Here is an 18,054-nt window from a genome sequence, read left to right as displayed (position 1 = left end):
AATTGTAATCATCAAACTATATACCAAAGAAAAAAAAACAAATCCACATAATCAAACACATAATTAAACACTTTAAAAACATAATTTCCATTAATCATAAAACCCAACATTCATAACATATAAAACCAGATCTAAACAGATTTACACTAAAACCATCAAAAGACAATTCAAATCAAACCCTAATAACCTCATTCCCAAACACTACCCCACAAACCCTAATTAACCGCTGGTAAACTTGGTAACCGCCTTAGTCCCCTCACTAACGGCGTGTTTGGCAAGCTCACCAGGCAAGACCAATCTGACAGCAGTCTGGATCTCCCTTGAAGAAAGAGTATGCTTCTTGTTATACCTGCCCAATCTGGAAGCTTCCTGAGCCAGTTTCTCAAAGATATCATTGATGAACGAATTCATGATTCCCATAGCCTTGCTTGAGATTCCGATATCCGGATGCACCTGTTTCAACACCTTGAATATATATATCTTGTATGTCTCTACACTCTTCTTGTGCCTCTTCTTCTTCTTGTCGGTTGACGATGCGTCTTTTGCAGGGATCTTCTTCTCAGCCTTTGGTTTTGGGGCTTTCTCAGCGGCGGCGGGGGCTTTCTCGGCGGGTTTCTTTCCGGCTGCTGCTTTTGGGGCCATTTTCTGAAGTTTTGAAAGTGAAAGGGAAGTTTTTGGAAATTTCAAGAGTGAGAATGTGTTTGGTGTGAAGATGTGTGAGAGATTATGATATTGGGGGTGTGTATTTATAGGGTTCTGAAGAGTGATCTGATTGGTGGAATATAAGTCACACGGATTATGATCTCTGGCCGTTGATTTTTATAAGTGGGGTTTCAACCGTGGATTTAAGTATTTGGAAAAGTGATGCGAAATTTTTGAAAAGATTTAATTGTTTTGGCGGTGAGATGAAAAAATCAAATTGAGAATAATCTGGTTTTCAATAATACTCCGTATTACATTTGTTTTAGAAATCACCAACATATATATAACATACTTTTAAAAGAAAAGGCCATATAATCTAATTTTCTGAGTTATTTAAGTTACTATACAATATAAATTCAACACATAAAATAACATACTTTTACGAAATGACCGATTTATAGAATCTATTTTTTAATCACTTAAGTCACAAAACTATTTAAATAGCTCACGATATATGAACAAACAATTGGGACATTTTTTTTAATTTACTTTTATTCTTCTTCTTATTATTAATAGATTATTAACTTGTATAATACGTGGGAGAACACATAAAAAGTATATCAATATGACGTTAGGAGTCCACCCGGTCATATTCCAATAAAAAAACACATTATGACGAAACCCATAAACGTAAAAAAAATGAATTGAACCCATAACTTTTGAATAATCTTATTATCTTTTTAAAAGCATATCTTATAGTTAATTGTTGTAGAAGATGCAAAATTTTATAAATTAATATCTATAAAGAAGACTCAATACGCCGCATAATCTGTTTTATATGTGACTCATAAAAAAAACTCATGCCATCATTTTATATACTAAAAGATAGTTGTTCTAGTGACTTTTCGATCAATTACAACTCTTGATTTTTTTAAGTTGACTTTTGCTTTTAATTTTGAGTTTTGTTATTATAATTATAAAAATTAAAAATGGGCCCACAAAAACTTTAAATAATAATAATAATAATAATAAAAGTATTATTATTATTCCATTCAATATAAAATATCTTTTACACGAAGTTAGACGGAAGTCTAGATACAAGTTGTGCTCCCACTCATTTTTTAATACAAAAACATACTCTATGAAAGATAAAAGTACCACTCTTGTTATTATTATTATTATTATTACATAAAGTTTTTGTGGGCCCATTTTTTAATTTATAATTATAACTAAATTTAGACCTATATCGAATACACAGATTGTTTATGACATGTTAAAGATAAATTAAATATACGTAATTCAATCAAAGTAGTGGAAGAACATACCAGTGAATTCAAATATAAACATTGTAATTAAAACTATAAAAGAACAAACATGTAAATTCAAAAAATAAATAATGTAATACTTGAACATTGACGAAGGCGTATAACTTGTCCATCTATCAATATTTGTTGTTGTAACAGTTTTATTAATAACTCAATGAAAGAAACTTCTTGTAGATTTTGTTGTGTATTTGTTTTTCATGAAAGTTTTGGATTATATAGTTGTTATTTGTTAGATATATTATTTTCTTTATATAAAGTCATTGACAATTTGATAAGTTATAATTATAGTTGGATGAATACTAATTGTAAACAAAGTTTGTTTTTTTATTTATTAAAAGGTATTTTTTATTATTTAATTAGTTGGATACCTGGGATAAACATGAGTTTTATATTTTATCTATTTTATGCACTTCAAAAAAAAATTATCTTGAGAAAAAGGTTTAAAATTGTAAATTGGTGATGAAAAATCAAAAAGTGTAAATTAATTTAGACATGTGCTGATTTAATTAGTTTTGAGAAAATTGAGAGCTATGATTGGTCAATTGATATCAGGTCAGTTGCCTTTTATTATAAAGATAGCAAAACTCAAAATTGAAAGCAAAAGTCAATTTAAAGAAATCAAGATTTGTAATTGATCGATAAGTCATAAGAGCAACTATCTTTTAGTATATAAAACGATGGCATAAGTTTTTTTATGAGTCACATGTAAAACAGATTATGCGGTTTATCGAGCATTCATTTTATATACTCCATCCATCCCATATTAAATGTCCAATTTTGACTTGTCAAGTCTTTTGTTTTAAACTTTGATCGTGAAAATATTTGTCTATACTATACAACACTTCATATAAAATATATGGACGGATTGAGTTTTCAATGTAATTTTTATTGATATAACTTTCGTAGACTATTATATAACACAAAAATAGTTATTTATGGTCAAAGTTGCAAGCAAAAGACTTAACAAGTCAAAATTAGACATTTAATATGGGACGGATGGAGTATTAATTTATAAATTTTTGCATCTTTTACAAAAGTTAACTATAGGATATGGTTTTAGAAAAAATTATGAAATTATTCAACCAAGAGATTTTTTTTTTACATTTATGGGTTTCGTCATAACGTGTTTTTTTATTGGAATATGATCGGGTGGACTCCTGACATCATATTGATATACTTTTTGTACTTTTCATGTGTTTTCCCGCGTATTATGTGTAACACCCTGCTTTATAAAAATATGAATTTCAAAAAAAATTCAACTTTAAATATAACACCGTTTATAAAATGCGGAAGCGACTTTTAAAAATCCCAATTGATTCCTAACGGAACCAATAAAACATAATAAATGTCTTAAAAAAGGTGTTACCAACCATTATAATCACAATAATGTAAATGAAATCCACAATCAACCTCAACAAAGACAGTCAACGTAATAAAAGCCAAAATGGCTAAATAAATAAGTCTACTTAAATAGTGCAACTATGGGTAACTAAAGCCAACGTCCAAAAGCTCCAATAATAGCTACCCATTTCATAAGCAAGCTACCAGTCACTGATCAATGCCTAACCTAAGGGCACAACACATTTTCACAAAACAAGTGTCAGCTATTAAAGCTGAGTAAGATAACAGGTTAGTATAAATAAAAGGATTGTCAATTAAAACACTTTAATAAATCAACTCATGCATATATAAAGGCACAAATAACAAAACAACATAAACTGCATAATAAGGATTATCAAATCCTATAATGTGCCTAGCAATCCTCCATAATCACCAATATCCACATAATTGCTTAAGCTACATAAATCACCAAAAGGTTATGCCATAATAAACTACATAGAAAGGTTGTGTGAGACGGCTAAATAGCCAAATATGGATCCCCACACCCGACTTGATGGGTAGACCTTACAGTGGTCCATCTATGTCGTTATGGATAGGCATAACCAAATCCATGAGTATTCCGTTAACACCAGGTGGTCAACCACGACACCCGAAATACTCTAAACACCAGGTTGTATTCACAAGAGAACCTGATCGGGGTTCCAAGTGACGCCATAGCACACTCCGCCTAAATAGACGTCATGTGGGTTAAGCTTAACTCTTCCACCAATGCTCGAGACTTTCACCAAAAGATATATTAAAATATATCACACCAAAATCTACAAAATATTTTAGGGCCCTTAAACGTGCACGTAACATGGCAACCTAAATCATGTCTAGTGTACTATGTGTACAAGTCCACATATATCATATACCACACAATCAACAAGCTACATAAATCAACAATGCAACACTAAACTTAATTCTACCCAAGCATGCTTTAACAACACCCAATAAACCTCTCATATCCCACACCCAACATATACATGAGATAGTTGAACAACATAAAATGGGAGTTTAAATATTAAAACTAAGCTTTGTTGTGCCCCCAGGTGTCAAAAGTAAGTTATCTTACCTCGTCAGCTTCACAACAACCACAATACGTTTACCAAGTTTGTTATGTATTCCCAACAACCTATAATGACCAATTATTAAAATAACTAACCAAGATAGACGATGATATCCTGCTAAAAAAAAGTCAATAAAACCTCAAAACCACTAGTCACCATGCCATCATTTCCAACAAGTACAAAAATGACTATTTCATTTTTACATACATATATTCAGTACATGCTGACTGGAAGGTCAGCCACTTTTTTTTTAATCAACAATAACAATATAAAATGATGTACTATTTACTTTTGACCTACTAACAATAACTATAAGCACAAAAATACCTTTTTATAAATATATGTGTACTTTGGATATTAAACAATGTAAAAATAAAACCATTTGACTTTCTCATATTTCTTTCATTCTGCACATGCACTCTTAAAACAACAAAAACCATACTCTTCATTACTAGTACTATTATACCTTATACATTAGAAAGAACAGTACACTCTTCCAATAAAACAACACAAAACCATTCTTCTTTTTTTTCCTTTCTATTTTGCCTTCACGTGATGACATATACAACCACAAGGACAATAGTATTTTATATATATATATATATATATATACAAAATCGGCTTAACATAAAATAAACATGACAACAAATTAACTTTGCTTGAAACTTTACTGCTATAATACAACTTCATATCACACAGGACAATTTTCCCTTATAAAATAACATCACAATACTAACTTTAACCCAAAACAATATAATAAAGTTATATATTTTTTTAGAGTTTGTGACTTTTATAGAACAAGACAAAAGCAAATACTTGTATTGAAAACAATCCTTATCATATCAGATTTATGGCTAGCATAGGTGACTACTAATCCCCACGATTAAATACTATGGATAGATACAACTACTTAATGTTTATAATATACTTCAGTTGTATGAAAATCAAGAAAACACAAACGACAAATAGATTAACAATTCTTACTATGTGAGTGGCTAGGATTGCAAACACTCCTTCCTTTCTCTGCTTTTTCTATGTGCACCAAAACCCAAGAGTATAATGACTTTTAGTTTTCTTTTTTTTTTCTTTCGACGGAAACTAGGGAAACTAAATTCTATATATTTTAGAATAGGGTTAATGATATATGGATCATGGTTTGGCTAGCTCCAAGCCTCCAATCACGGTAAAAATGAGTTTTATTACACTTAATAACCCTCTAAATTTATGAACCAAGAAAAATCACCCCTGAGTAATATCATTTAAGACATTTAGCATTAATCGACACTTAAGGGAATACATACACCTTGACAAGCATTGGTAACAATTTATCGACACTTTAGTCACACTAAATGGGAAGACAAACCCGAACTTATCCACATAATTAACACACATTTTAAACTACTTTATTGACACATATAACTCACATAAAGCCCATAACTATTATTATGATAGTTAGCCACAAAAGGTATAACGCCCCTTAACGACTGGTCAACATCGACTAACAGTCAAAGTTAAATGAAAATAGGATAAAAGAGTTCGGGATGTTACATTATGCGGGTTAACAATCTAGTACTTTCATAATTTGTTTCGTACATTTAGGATAACTAAACAGATACCCAAAATTTATTTAAAAAATGAAAATATAGTTAACTCAATTGGCATATGCATCCCTGGTTTTCCCACAGGTCTTGGATTCGACTTTTAAGAGTGGCAAGTTTGAGGTTTTTTCCCCTGAATCACCTATAATGACTTATGGTCTACATCTAGTAGTCTAGAATACGTGCAGGGCATAACTATTATACGATGAGGTGTTTTCTGATGTTGAATACCAACTAACTATTCAAGAAAAAATAATACTTTACTTTATTCGAATTTTCACAAAAACCAAACTTGCGATTTTGAATATCACACGCCGTGGATTGTATTTTTGCAAAATTGCAAATTATGACAAGTAAAATTTTAAATTCACAATTCATGATTTGCAACTGTAACGAGTTTCTTGTGAAAACTCAAAAAAATAAGGTAATTTTTTTTTTGATTAATTATATATAATTATTGCCACTGGTGAGTGGTTTTTCAAATTAATGTGGTCTGTTAGATTAAAATATTGGCTCATCTAGGACGTTTAAACTCTTCTATTTAGTAAGGACTTTATCTAAAAGTTTGTTGCCTGTTATAAAACACGTTTACATTAAATTATACCCTTTTGAAAGATGTCGTATTAAGTCTTCCATTTAAAAAGGATAGTTTGTTAACAAACTAAAATACATTTCACCATTAAGTGTTACCTTTATATTAGCGCCCCATTTTAAATAAAATTGGTACTTTCACTCCTTTCATATGTACATTTCAATTACTACAAACTAGTGAGAAATTTGTGAAATTTGAAAATTCAATTTCATACATTTCTCTTCAACAATTTCACAAACCGGCGTGTATATAAACAGATACATGTCTAGCCTTTTTTTTACAACTTTACTAATTAAACCATAAGCTTTTCAAATTATAAAAGTACAAAGAATACGTTTTAACTAATATGCACTAACGAGTTGAGAAACCGTTCGTTTGTGTAGAGTTAGCCGGTAAGTTCAGGATCTTTTCGCAAAAGTAAAAGTAAATTCTAAAAAGATCGTGGGTTGTCACGATTTTATTCAAACTATTCATCATAAAAAGTAAAAGTAAATTAAAGACTGCAACCGTTGGTACGCAAGAAACCTTGTCTAATTAATTTGCCTGGAAAACGAGAACAATTATGTTATAGTTATACTTGTTTGGAAATCAGATTACATAAAAGATAGTGTGTTTACTCTAGTTTTAATGTTGAATTGTTAGAAGACTTTTTCACGGTTTAGATCCTAGTTATATTCATTTAACCAAATTAGCAGAAATCCTAGTTATATTCACTCTACTCTTTAATAAGATCTTCGCTAGATTCTCCTATTAAACATTATTAAGTTCAAACCGTCGTTTACGATTTACCTATGTGTAATAATTATCTTAGGTGTTCTAGATTTCGTTTTTGTATCACTAGCATTCCTTAGACAATATTAAGCATCATGTTCATCTAGTTCTAATTGTACCAGTTATGGATATGCTCGCTATAGTAGAATCACGTTTTACAATTAATTATATACTAATTAATCATTTTCCGTCTACAATTTATTATATCATAGTGACCGATTATAAATGGATCAAGTCAAAAACAAACCAATGGACCATAAATGTAAAATTAATGATAACATGAAAAACTAAAGAATCATGGATCAATGCTTAAACACAATTAAACATATCTAACATAAAACAAAGTAAAAAAAATAGTCTACATGATCACGTATCCAAACAAGTATTAAGCTACTAGCCAGACATACTTAATGGAATAACAAAGTATTAAAAGTAAAAAAGACATCCTTTACCGATTGAAAATAAAGGAAGATAAAGATCCTATGCTAAAGATTTGCAGATCAAGAGGTATTTGGAAGTCCAAAATCCCTCTAGAAGCTTTTGATTTTCGACCTAGGAGGTAGGATTTTCGTTCGATAGGCTAATTGTGCTCTATCTGGAAAGCGAGGGTTTATTCTTCTGTTTATAAGGCAAAAGTCAGTGCAACCATCGCCTCGAGAAGCGGTGCTCATGAGGTTTCACGAGCGGCGCTCTAAAGTCATTTTTGCACGAAGAGCAATGCTTGTGGATCTACGAGCGGCGTTCCTTTGGCTTGGAGGTCTAGTTTATTGCGTGTTGTATTCATTTTTTCGTCTTGTGTCTTGTAAGGTCTTGTGTCACCTTAGTTGAGTTGGTTTATGGCGTCTACCCTCATTTGTACGCTTTGTGAACATGCGAGAAAATTTCATTCCATTAAGTACCAATAGTTCGCTCATTTAAACTCATATTTGCATAAAAACGGTCAAAAGATATGGAGAAAAACCAAAATTAAATGACTCATTAACGACAAAAATAAGACGCCTAAAAACTATATTGACCCTTATGTTTCCGAAACCATTCATCATTCTCACCAGTAATTGGTACATTTTGAACACTATTGCATAACTCTAATAAATTGTGATTCTTTCTCGCCACTATGAATAACTCTTCTTCAATTCCATGAGCAAACCGAACCATTTAGTCCGCGTGAGATGGTGCAAATCTTATCAAATTCCAATGCATATAAACGTGGAAACAAAATGGCTAGCAAAGCATTATCAACCCAAACATCTAACCATAAATTTATAAAAGATAAAATTAACCGCGTGAACTTGTTAAAATGCTGAAAACTGGTTAAAAATTAAATAGGTAATATACAATGCCGACTTTTATGAATTTTGTCATAATAATTTGACGGTGTACGAGGAAGTTCGATCTTACCTATATCGATTTAGGAATTGGCATGTCATCCGCTCACCCTTTCATTAATTAATCACATAGTCTTTATATAACTAATAGAGGATATATTTTTGCTTAGTTGGTATTTATAAGAACATGCCATGTAGGATTTTTTATGAGTTGTCATTTTTTCATTAACTTCCTATTTTTAAGGTGTCATATGTTTATCCATGTCATTTAAATTATTCGTAATCATTAATCTTAATTATCATTATAATTATCAAAAATAACTTCTTCCGTTATTTGTTATTCACGTGAAATCGGTTGCATCATATCATAAACCTACAAAATTAATATATAATAAGTTGCACAAATATTGAATCAGTAAATTAGTATATAATAAGTTGGTTACAAACTTATATCATCTTGAATCAAATTAATGCTATCATATATGTTTTCTTAAATCTGTCCTAAAGATATATTAAATTTTAGTACTGTAATTATTTAAATTTAATTCTTTATATATAACTAAAAAAATTATGTATTTTTAGGTGTCATATTTGTATATGATTTATAAATATTTACGTTTCATTAATCATGTTTTAACATATTTGATATATATCATATAATCATAAATTATAATTTTATTATTTGCATCAGTTATAATGTAACTAATTATTTATATTATCATAAATCATGAATAAAAATGTATTTATCTGTTACTTTTAAATTACATTTTTAGTCAGGGTTTAATCTAGTATAGTATAAACCAATAAGTCAATAGCATAACAATTACTTTTGATACACGTTGATAAACACTATACACCAATAACAGTTACTTTTGATACTGTCCATGATAACGTGTCAATTATAATTTACATAAATAAATATATAAAAAATATAAATATATAAATAATATAAATATATAAATAAATAAAGATAAAGATTAGGTTTTATTAGTTGATCCCAAAATACAAACAATCACTCAATCAGAAACAACATTTTCACATAAATCACATAATTCCATCTTTATATTCTCTTTAATCAATTTAAAACTTTTTTTTTTATCTGAATCTATTACCCTGTTCCACTTAATTGATTCCAATATATATATTTTTATATATTTTTGATCATACATATAACTTCAAAGGTATGTTTTCTGTGTTAAAGTTTCAAACTTTACATATAGGTTTGTTTATTGATAGCTTATCATTTAGTAAAGTTTGAACATTTATTTGAATTATGGTGGATCTTGATTAATTTAATCTGGGTTTTTGATAAATTTTGTGGGTCATAATAAAGTTTTGATCTTGATGTGAATTGAGAATCGAAATGGTGAAATTTGTGTATAGGCGTGTTTGTTAGTAAATTTTTAGGGTTAGTGGGAAGATGACAGATGTTGAATCACAATTGAGACATAAGCCTGAGAGTACTACTACTGATGTTTGTTCCGAATTCGAGAGAGATGGGTCGGATTTCGAGAGGGGGTTGGAAGAATTGATGAGAGGGCATTTGGATGATTGTTTGTCATTTGCATCTTGTAGTAATGAAGATGATGAAGGTGATGTTGAGAGTGAGGGTGGTGATCAGCTTGTGAGAAGGAGAAGAAGGTCGGATCTTGAAGGCGATGATCTGGCAGAAACGTCTGCTGCTAGAAGACGGCAGTCGAGAATTTTGAGCAGGTGGGCTGCAAGGCAGGCGCAGGAGATGATCACGACGATAGAGAGGAGGAATAGGGAATCTGAGTTGATGGCGCTTGCGGGTTTGCATACGGTTTCTATGTTGGATTCTTCGTTTTTAAGAGAGTCTCAGAGTCCGTCGCAGTCGCCTACCTCAAGGAGGCAAGGGAATGTTGAGAGAGGGAGTACACGGGCGTCTTCTATATTGCAGATGTGGAGGGAATTGGAAGATGAACATGTTTTGAGTCGGGCTCGTGAAAGGGTTAGAGAGAGACTTAGGCAACAGAGGAGTGTGGAGTCTAATATGTCGGAAAGCAGAGCAAGTGAACATGAGAGTGAAAATGATTATGGGGTTTGGTCAAATGATCAAATGGAAGTGCAAAACGAGCAACAAGAAAATGATGATTCTACTCGTGAACAGTCTCCTGATTTAGGTGATGTTGATGCTGAAAATGAGAGGGAGAGAGTGAGGCATATTGTTCAGGGATGGAGGGAGAGTGGTGTCACTGATCAATCATCTAGTGTTCCCGAGAGAAGTGGTAGTCCACGAGCTGAATGGCTCGGTGAAACTGAGCGGGAAAGGGTGAGGATTGTGAGGGAGTGGGTTCAAATGACTAGTCAGCAGAGAGGGTCTCGTGGTAGTCATAGGGAAGAGCAGGGGGCAGTGGTCCACGATCAGAGTCGTGATAGGACCAGTGTGGACCATGATGAAGGTCAACCAGAGCATATTCGAAGGGATATGTTACGGTTGCGCGGTAGACAAGCTCTACTTGACCTACTTGTTAGGGCTGAGAGGGAACGTCAGAGGGAACTCCAGGGCTTGACAGAATATCGTGCTGTTTCTGATTTTGCTCATCGTAATCGAATTCAGGTCAGTGTCTTTCCAATCATATTGTAAAGTGTGTTCTGCAGTTCTCTATTTGATTTTTTAAATTATGGACCCCAAGAAACCCATATCAGTTTATGCCTTTAGAGGTCTGGCATTAGGAAGGTCTGCACTATAAATGATCAGGTGTTGACATTTGTCTGTATTATGTCAGTCGTTACTCAGAGGCAGATTCTTAAGAAATGAAAGGCCTGTGGAGGAGGAGAGGCTTCCATCAGTGGCAGCAAGTGAGTTGGTCCAGTTGAGACAACGTCACACCGTGTCTGGTCTGAGGTACATTCTTCTCTGCAAAATATGTATGCATGAGTGGGTAGGGTGGTGTGTATAACGGGTCAAACAAGGTAGTTTATATTGCAGGTCAGGGTGTATTGGATCAACCAGAAACACTATTAGCCCATCAGTTTTCAAAGTGTTTATAAATAGCTAGTGTGTCAATAGGAAAGTTTGTCACTAATAACCTAGTAATCTAAATTAAATGATGCACATATGACTAATATATGCTAAATACACTTTCGGTCACTTCCAGCATTAGCATTACTGCATTATCAATCACACTTTCGGTCACTTCCAGCATTAGCATTACTGCATTACTAATATATTTGGTTAAGTTTGTCACCTCTTTGCTAAATTAAGATATCTATTTGAATCTTAACTAGCTCTTGGTTGTTGATATGTGATTGATTATACTTGTGATTTTCTTCTGACGGGCGTATCTTCTAACTAGGAATGGGTTTCGGTCCAGACTAGAAACCATTGTTCGCGGTCAAGTAAGCAGCCAATCTGAAAGTTCATCTAACAATAACAACACTGATTTTAGAAGTGATGAAACTCATGCAAACACTTCACAGGAGATTGAACATGAAAGTCAAGAGCAAATGCAATTGTTGGTTCAGGAAACCAACGTTCAGCAGGTTCCAAGTTTGGAAAATGGTGCAGCTGTTCAAAGTACAAATCAGCAAACCACCATGGATGAAGGAGAAGAGTGGCAGGACCATAATGTTACTAATGACCTCAATGAATGGAGAGATGGAATTTCAGAAGGTGTTGACATTGGCCGTAATTGGCAGGAAAGTTCAGGTAATGATTGGGTACCAGAAACCTCAGGTAGTGAAATAGGTACCCGTATGCAAGAAACTAATGACATGTGGCATCAACCGAGCTCACGAGAACCAGTTGAAAGATGGTCTCAGGGGACTTCTGATCCTCCAAGAATACGGCGTACGGTTCCTGTTAGAAGAGCCAACAGATTTCACGCACCGGAGGATGATAATGTGTACAGTATGGAATTACGAGAACTTTTAAGCAGGTAATAGACCTTTTGCAAAGTCATTTACCTTTTCCACAGTTTTTTTTACATGATGTGTACAATATGGAATTAAGAGAATTTTTAAGCAGGTAATAGACTCATTGCTTAAGCAATGTAAAAAAGTGTTGTATAGTATGATATCTGCTGTTTGCGTTGTTTGAAATCTTCTTTTTTGTAATTTATCTTCTTGGTTATTATAGGAGAAGTGTTTCTAATCTGCTTCGAAGTGGTTTCCGCGAGAGTTTGGACCATTTGATTCAATCATATGTTGAAAGGCAAAGTCGTGCACCCATTGATTGGGATCGTCACAGAAACTTGCCCACACCGTCGCCAGAGGTTGGCCAAGAGCAGCATGAACCAATTGATAGACCTTCACTGGTTGCACCATCTCCTCCAGCACCCCCACCACAACCGATTTGGCACCACCATGATATGCCTCATTCTAGTTGGTCGCGTCACAGCATTCATCGCTCTGAACTTGTAAGTCAATAATGTGAATCTTTTATTTTTGGTATTTGCTGAAAACTAACAAAACGATACGGGAATTCATGGGGCAGGAGTGGGAAATGATCAATGACTTGAGGGCGGATATGGCGAGGTTGCAGCAAGGTATGAGTCACATGCAGCGGATGCTTGAGGCCTGTATGGACATGCAGCTTGAGTTGCAACGTTCTGTCAGACAAGAAGTTTCTGCTGCTTTGAATCGCGCAGGGGGTGAAAAAGGTAGATGCTGACTTCTAAAACTGCAAGTACTTCTTTAATGGTTGTGATTGGTTGGTTCGGATTCTGTTTTATATCTAACAAGCCAAATGGTAGAATTTTCTATTAAAATGGAAACGGGTCAAATGGGTTGAAAGTCGCCCATACTGAAATAGTATAGTTTCTGTAATTAGATGTGCATACCGTTGTTTGTCTAATTATGGACCAAAAGTGTTTTGGGCTAACTTGGCAAAACTCGTAAAAGTATTCCGTTTTAATATATTGTCTGACCCACCCAACTTGCCACCTTTACTTATTTTATACTAGATGCACGAAGAATAAAGGATACTAACATCGCAATATTTAATCTAGGTCTTGATGCAACATCATCTGAAGATGGATCTAAGTGGGTTCATGTCAAAAAGGGAACCTGTTGTATTTGTTGTGACAGCCAAATTGATTCGCTACTGTACAGGTACTCCATTTTCTCTTCTCTTCTGTGCTTTATAATTGCTGGATACCGTGTGTTTGTGTATTTCCCACGTATTTTTGTAAAGATTAAAATCTATGCCAACCAGGATAATAGTCATTGTTATTTTCTTTTTTCTTAGCTAATGAGAAGAAAGATCTAGTATTAAATTCTGTGTTCTATCCATAAAAGATTTATGTATTGTTAAGTATTAAATTGGTGGTTCTGTTTGAGTAATTGCAATGATAACGGTTTTTTGCTCTTTAAATTTCGGTGGTGTTTGTTTCGACTTAGTTGACTTAATGAAAAAGTCTAAATGTAACTATGTAAATCACAAGAGTGAGTTTGTTTTAGACTTGATTGGAAATAATTTACATAACTCACTTTATGCATCAAGTCATTGACTATTCAGTATTTGTCTTTCGTAGACTTATCTTTTTACAAATTGTTCATTCAGTACATAAACAACAATAGTATTGCTTAAGCTGTAGAAGCTATATATATATATATATATATATATCCTGACAATACTTGATGGATGAAGAAACAATCTCATATGCATTAAGTGGTAATTTCCGTTTAGGAAAAAGAAGATGAAATTTTCTGTTAGTCTTTGTTTGTACCTAATCTTTTATCTGTAACAGATGTGGCCATATGTGTACGTGTTCAAAATGTGCAAATGAGTTGGTTCGTGGAGGAGGGAAATGTCCCTTGTGCCGGGCACCTATTGTTGAGGTTATCCGAGCTTACTCCATATTGTAAAAACATTACAAACTGACCGAGGAAGAAGAATTCGATCATATACTGCTCAAATGAAGTAGGTGTCTCAAGTTTTTCATGTCCTCACATATGTAAAGCTTTCAGTTCTTTTTCTGATCAAATATAAAATGAACGTTGTGCGTTGTATAAACAGATCATCACGTAAATAAAATTCTACAGGAATTCTTTCCTTGTATCACCATAAGTTGTTTTTGACCTTCTTTATTGTCGTATAACTAAAATAATTAAATTGTGTGCATATATATATTTGGAGCTTGAAAAAGGCATCACTATCAGAATGGTTGAGAAATTGCAATTGTAAATTACAATTGCTTGCTTGCTTGTAGGAGTTGTCAAAATTTAATGTCACGTATACTTATCTGATTTATTATCGACCATTCTACCCTTGTCAAGTGTATTTCTTTTTTTAGAACGACCTCGTGTAGTCTATTTCATTAGAACGATTATCAAATAAATACAAATTTGACAGTACGTGTGTTCTGTCGACCCGGGTATGGTTTGTTGATAATTATTTTTTTAGCGTGTTATGTCGACCTGGTTTGGTTTGTCTGTCCTTTTCATACACCGTATTTTACATTCCCGATTTCGGGATATATAAGTCAAAACATAGTATCTTTTTTAGCATCATGGTTATTTGTTTGAGGATTTACTGTAATCTATACATACATACTTGAACTCCTGCAAGTTTCTCAGGCCGCAATTTTAGAACAATTATTCGCAAAACATCAAATAGTTGTATATTGTGTAAGATAATGTTTAGTGACTCAACAGCATTCACAATAATGGTTCATCAAAAAATTCATTAAATACCCGGAAAATTTTATAAACCTAAGTTTTTATGGTAGTGATAATTTACATGAAAGACTTCCATATTTTTAAACCTTTTTATAATTTAACTAGGTCTTTTACCCGCACGATGTGCGACTAATTAAAATATCATAAAACCGGTCAACAAAAACATTAAACAACATGCATTGAATCTGGACTCGACTACACACGTTATAAAGAAAAAATATAATATATTTTCAATAAAATACATAGCAACAATGAAACTAAAAAAATATCTTAATATGTCTTATTGTATGTATGTCAAAATGGTAATCGATTTTTATAAATGATTATAAATCAACAAAAAAACAACCAAATTACATACATAAAAATCTAAAAACAACCCAACACTTATTTTAATATAATAAAAAGTTAGATAAATAAAATTTCTAATTCTAATATACACTGTATTATACGTAGGTCCATGTTTCAATAATCAAAGTAGCTATCGATGATTCATTTAATTACACGTGATCTTCAATTTTGGTTAGAAAAAAGAACCAAATTTTTAGCTAAAATAAATAGATTTTAATACCTATATAGCATTAGAAATTAGGTAAGTCATTACTTTTTAATATTTAAAATAAATTTTTTTTAAGAATAGAAAAATATTATCAAAAAATATGTGGAGATGTCACATGAGATTTATCCTATGTGGCAATGTTATAAGGTAACTTTAAGTTGCATATGCCTTAGAATCGTTCGGATTCCTATTGTTTTAATAATTATATAAATGTTAGAGATCAAAGCCCGATCCTCATCTCATGCAAAGACCGAAGATCTTTTTCTACCATTTAGGTAAAACCTAGATCTCTACCTAGGTAGAGTTATAATTATATATAACACTAGATTAAATCCTCACGTTGTGCGGATAACTAAGAACATAAATAAAAAATACAATAACTGATAGTTAAATTATTATTTATAATTTATAATAATATAAAAAAGTGTTAGATTACGACATACAAACAATAGAATTATAGATTATGAATATATGATATACGTCAAATATGTAAAATCATAACTAATTAATACAAATATTTATAAATCATGAAAATGTTTCTTATGATATTTAATTGTTTAATATAATATAATAAATACTTTTCAAAAATATAAACATAATATAATAAACAATTTATAAAGTTAAAAAATAAATATTTAATGATTAAGATAATGATTGATGATCAAGATCATATATATTGACAATTTAAATGAAAAAAATGAACCTTATTAAAAATTCAATGTGACAAAAACCTTAAAAAAAAAATTATCCTTTTTTATTGATATATAGATAAGTCTAATCAAAAGACAACTATACAATTTACACAATGCTTGTAAAAATGTAAATTAATAAAGCTCAAATTGAATATTGTTATTGTTATTGAATATCAAACATGTTATGCATACACACAAAGCAAAGTATCCAGCAAAAAGAAATCAACAACATCATGTCAATCCATACTCATTATCCCACTTATATATATCTCATATGTACAACCAAAATAGAAATTTAACATGAAAACATAGAACTCTTTACTCATTTGTTTACTTTCAATGATAATTATTAAATATATATAAAAAGTAACATAACATAATGAATATCTGATAATATTAAATATTAAATTAAAATGTATATAAATCTTTACCTATCTAATTATATTTTTACTTAGTATATGCATATCTTAAAATCTTAAAAAATCTATATATATATATACGTATATATGTAAAAAAATATAACATGATAGATAAGTATTAATATTAAATATTATATAGTAAACTACATTAAACTTTAACTTAAATAAAATAAAAATATATAAATAAATAGTCAAAAATTATAAAAATTTGACAAATAAGCAAAAATCCTATATGTCATTAAAAGAAGACGCCACATAAGCATTTTCATATACTCTCTTAGTTAACTAAGAGAGATAACATGTCACGAGTAATTTAGTAAAGGTTGGTATAGCATTTAATTAATTAAATTTTTCTTTCTATAAATACGAAACTTATTTAGGAAATAGGCATCCTTTCGGAAATCCCTTGGTAAAATAGGGTATTAACTTTTTATACAATTTAAATTTTAAAAGTATATGTTAATACTAATAATCTATATTTATATTATAAAGCAGATTTTCTTTACATTTTCAATATTGAACTTAAATTTTCAATATTGATTTTAGGTAATTCCCTAAAATGTCATTTCTATCTATTATATATTTACCTAAATTAACTATAAACTCTTTATCTCTCTTCAAATTTCAACCAATCATTTTTTTCTCTCATCCATAAAACATTTTATTCTTTTAATTCATTCAAAATCTTTTATCTCAAAAATAAATTATAAAAACTATATGGGTGTTCTTAAAATTTCTTTTATTAGAGTGGTTATTCGATAAACTTTCGACGAATTTTTAAATCCGAGGACGGAGCCCGTACGGCTAAGAGCGGAGCCCACCCCATCATCGCCACCGTCGCCGCTGCCATTACATCACCACCCTGCTATCACCTCTATCAACGCCGCAACGCGTGGGTACCATTCTCGTAATACAAAAGTGTTAATTAAGGTTTGTAATTGGTTAAGAGCCTCTTAAAGGCCCGCTTTACTTCAATATAAATCCTAAAATCCATAAAACTGGCACGATTTGTTGATTATTGTTCGATCTGGTGTTAAGG

General features: G+C 31.6%; 2 protein-coding genes across 3 annotated transcripts; one reads left to right on the top strand and one right to left on the bottom strand.

Annotated features, from left to right (window-relative positions):
* Positions 1–63: 63 nt before the first annotated feature.
* On the bottom strand, positions 64–722 carry LOC122585289 (histone H2B-like). Its single transcript, XM_043757414.1, has one exon. It carries the CDS (start codon positions 640–642, stop codon positions 220–222), a length of 423 nt encoding a protein of 140 aa, XP_043613349.1. The 5' UTR covers positions 643–722; the 3' UTR covers positions 64–219.
* A 9,174-nt stretch (positions 723–9,896) lies between these two features.
* LOC122578572 lies at positions 9,897–14,734 on the top strand. Of its 2 annotated transcripts, XM_043750562.1 has the most exons (8): positions 9,897–11,284; positions 11,454–11,572; positions 12,024–12,066; positions 12,148–12,605; positions 12,806–13,085; positions 13,163–13,328; positions 13,677–13,779; positions 14,418–14,734. In XM_043750562.1, the coding sequence occupies exons 1-8, from the start codon at positions 10,124–10,126 to the stop codon at positions 14,533–14,535; spliced, it is 2,448 nt and encodes an 815-aa protein (XP_043606497.1). In that variant the 5' UTR covers positions 9,897–10,123; the 3' UTR covers positions 14,536–14,734. The 2 variants fall into 2 exon arrangements, with proteins under 2 accessions (XP_043606497.1, XP_043606491.1); XM_043750556.1 differs by having other exon boundaries at positions 12,024–12,605.
* The last annotated feature ends 3,320 nt before the right edge of the window (positions 14,735–18,054 follow it).

The sequence above is a fragment of the Erigeron canadensis genome, chromosome 1 (assembly GCF_010389155.1).
Source record: "Erigeron canadensis isolate Cc75 chromosome 1, C_canadensis_v1, whole genome shotgun sequence".
NCBI classification, from domain to species: domain Eukaryota; kingdom Viridiplantae; phylum Streptophyta; class Magnoliopsida; order Asterales; family Asteraceae; genus Erigeron; species Erigeron canadensis.
The sequence above is the reverse complement of the archived record's forward strand: the minus strand, read 5'-3'. Positions and strand labels throughout refer to the sequence as shown.

Coding starts and splice junctions, on each gene's coding strand:
- LOC122585289 (XM_043757414.1), bottom strand. CDS start 642: ATGGCCCCAAAAGCAGCAGCCGGAAAGAAACCCGCCGAGAAAGCCCCC.
- LOC122578572 (XM_043750556.1), top strand. CDS start 10,124: ATGACAGATGTTGAATCACAATTGAGACATAAGCCTGAGAGTACTACT. Junction 11,285..11,453: donor CTCATCGTAATCGAATTCAG/GTCAGTGTCTTT, acceptor GTATTATGTCAG/TCGTTACTCAGAGGCAGATT. Junction 11,573..12,023: donor CACACCGTGTCTGGTCTGAG/GTACATTCTTCT, acceptor TCTTCTAACTAG/GAATGGGTTTCGGTCCAGAC.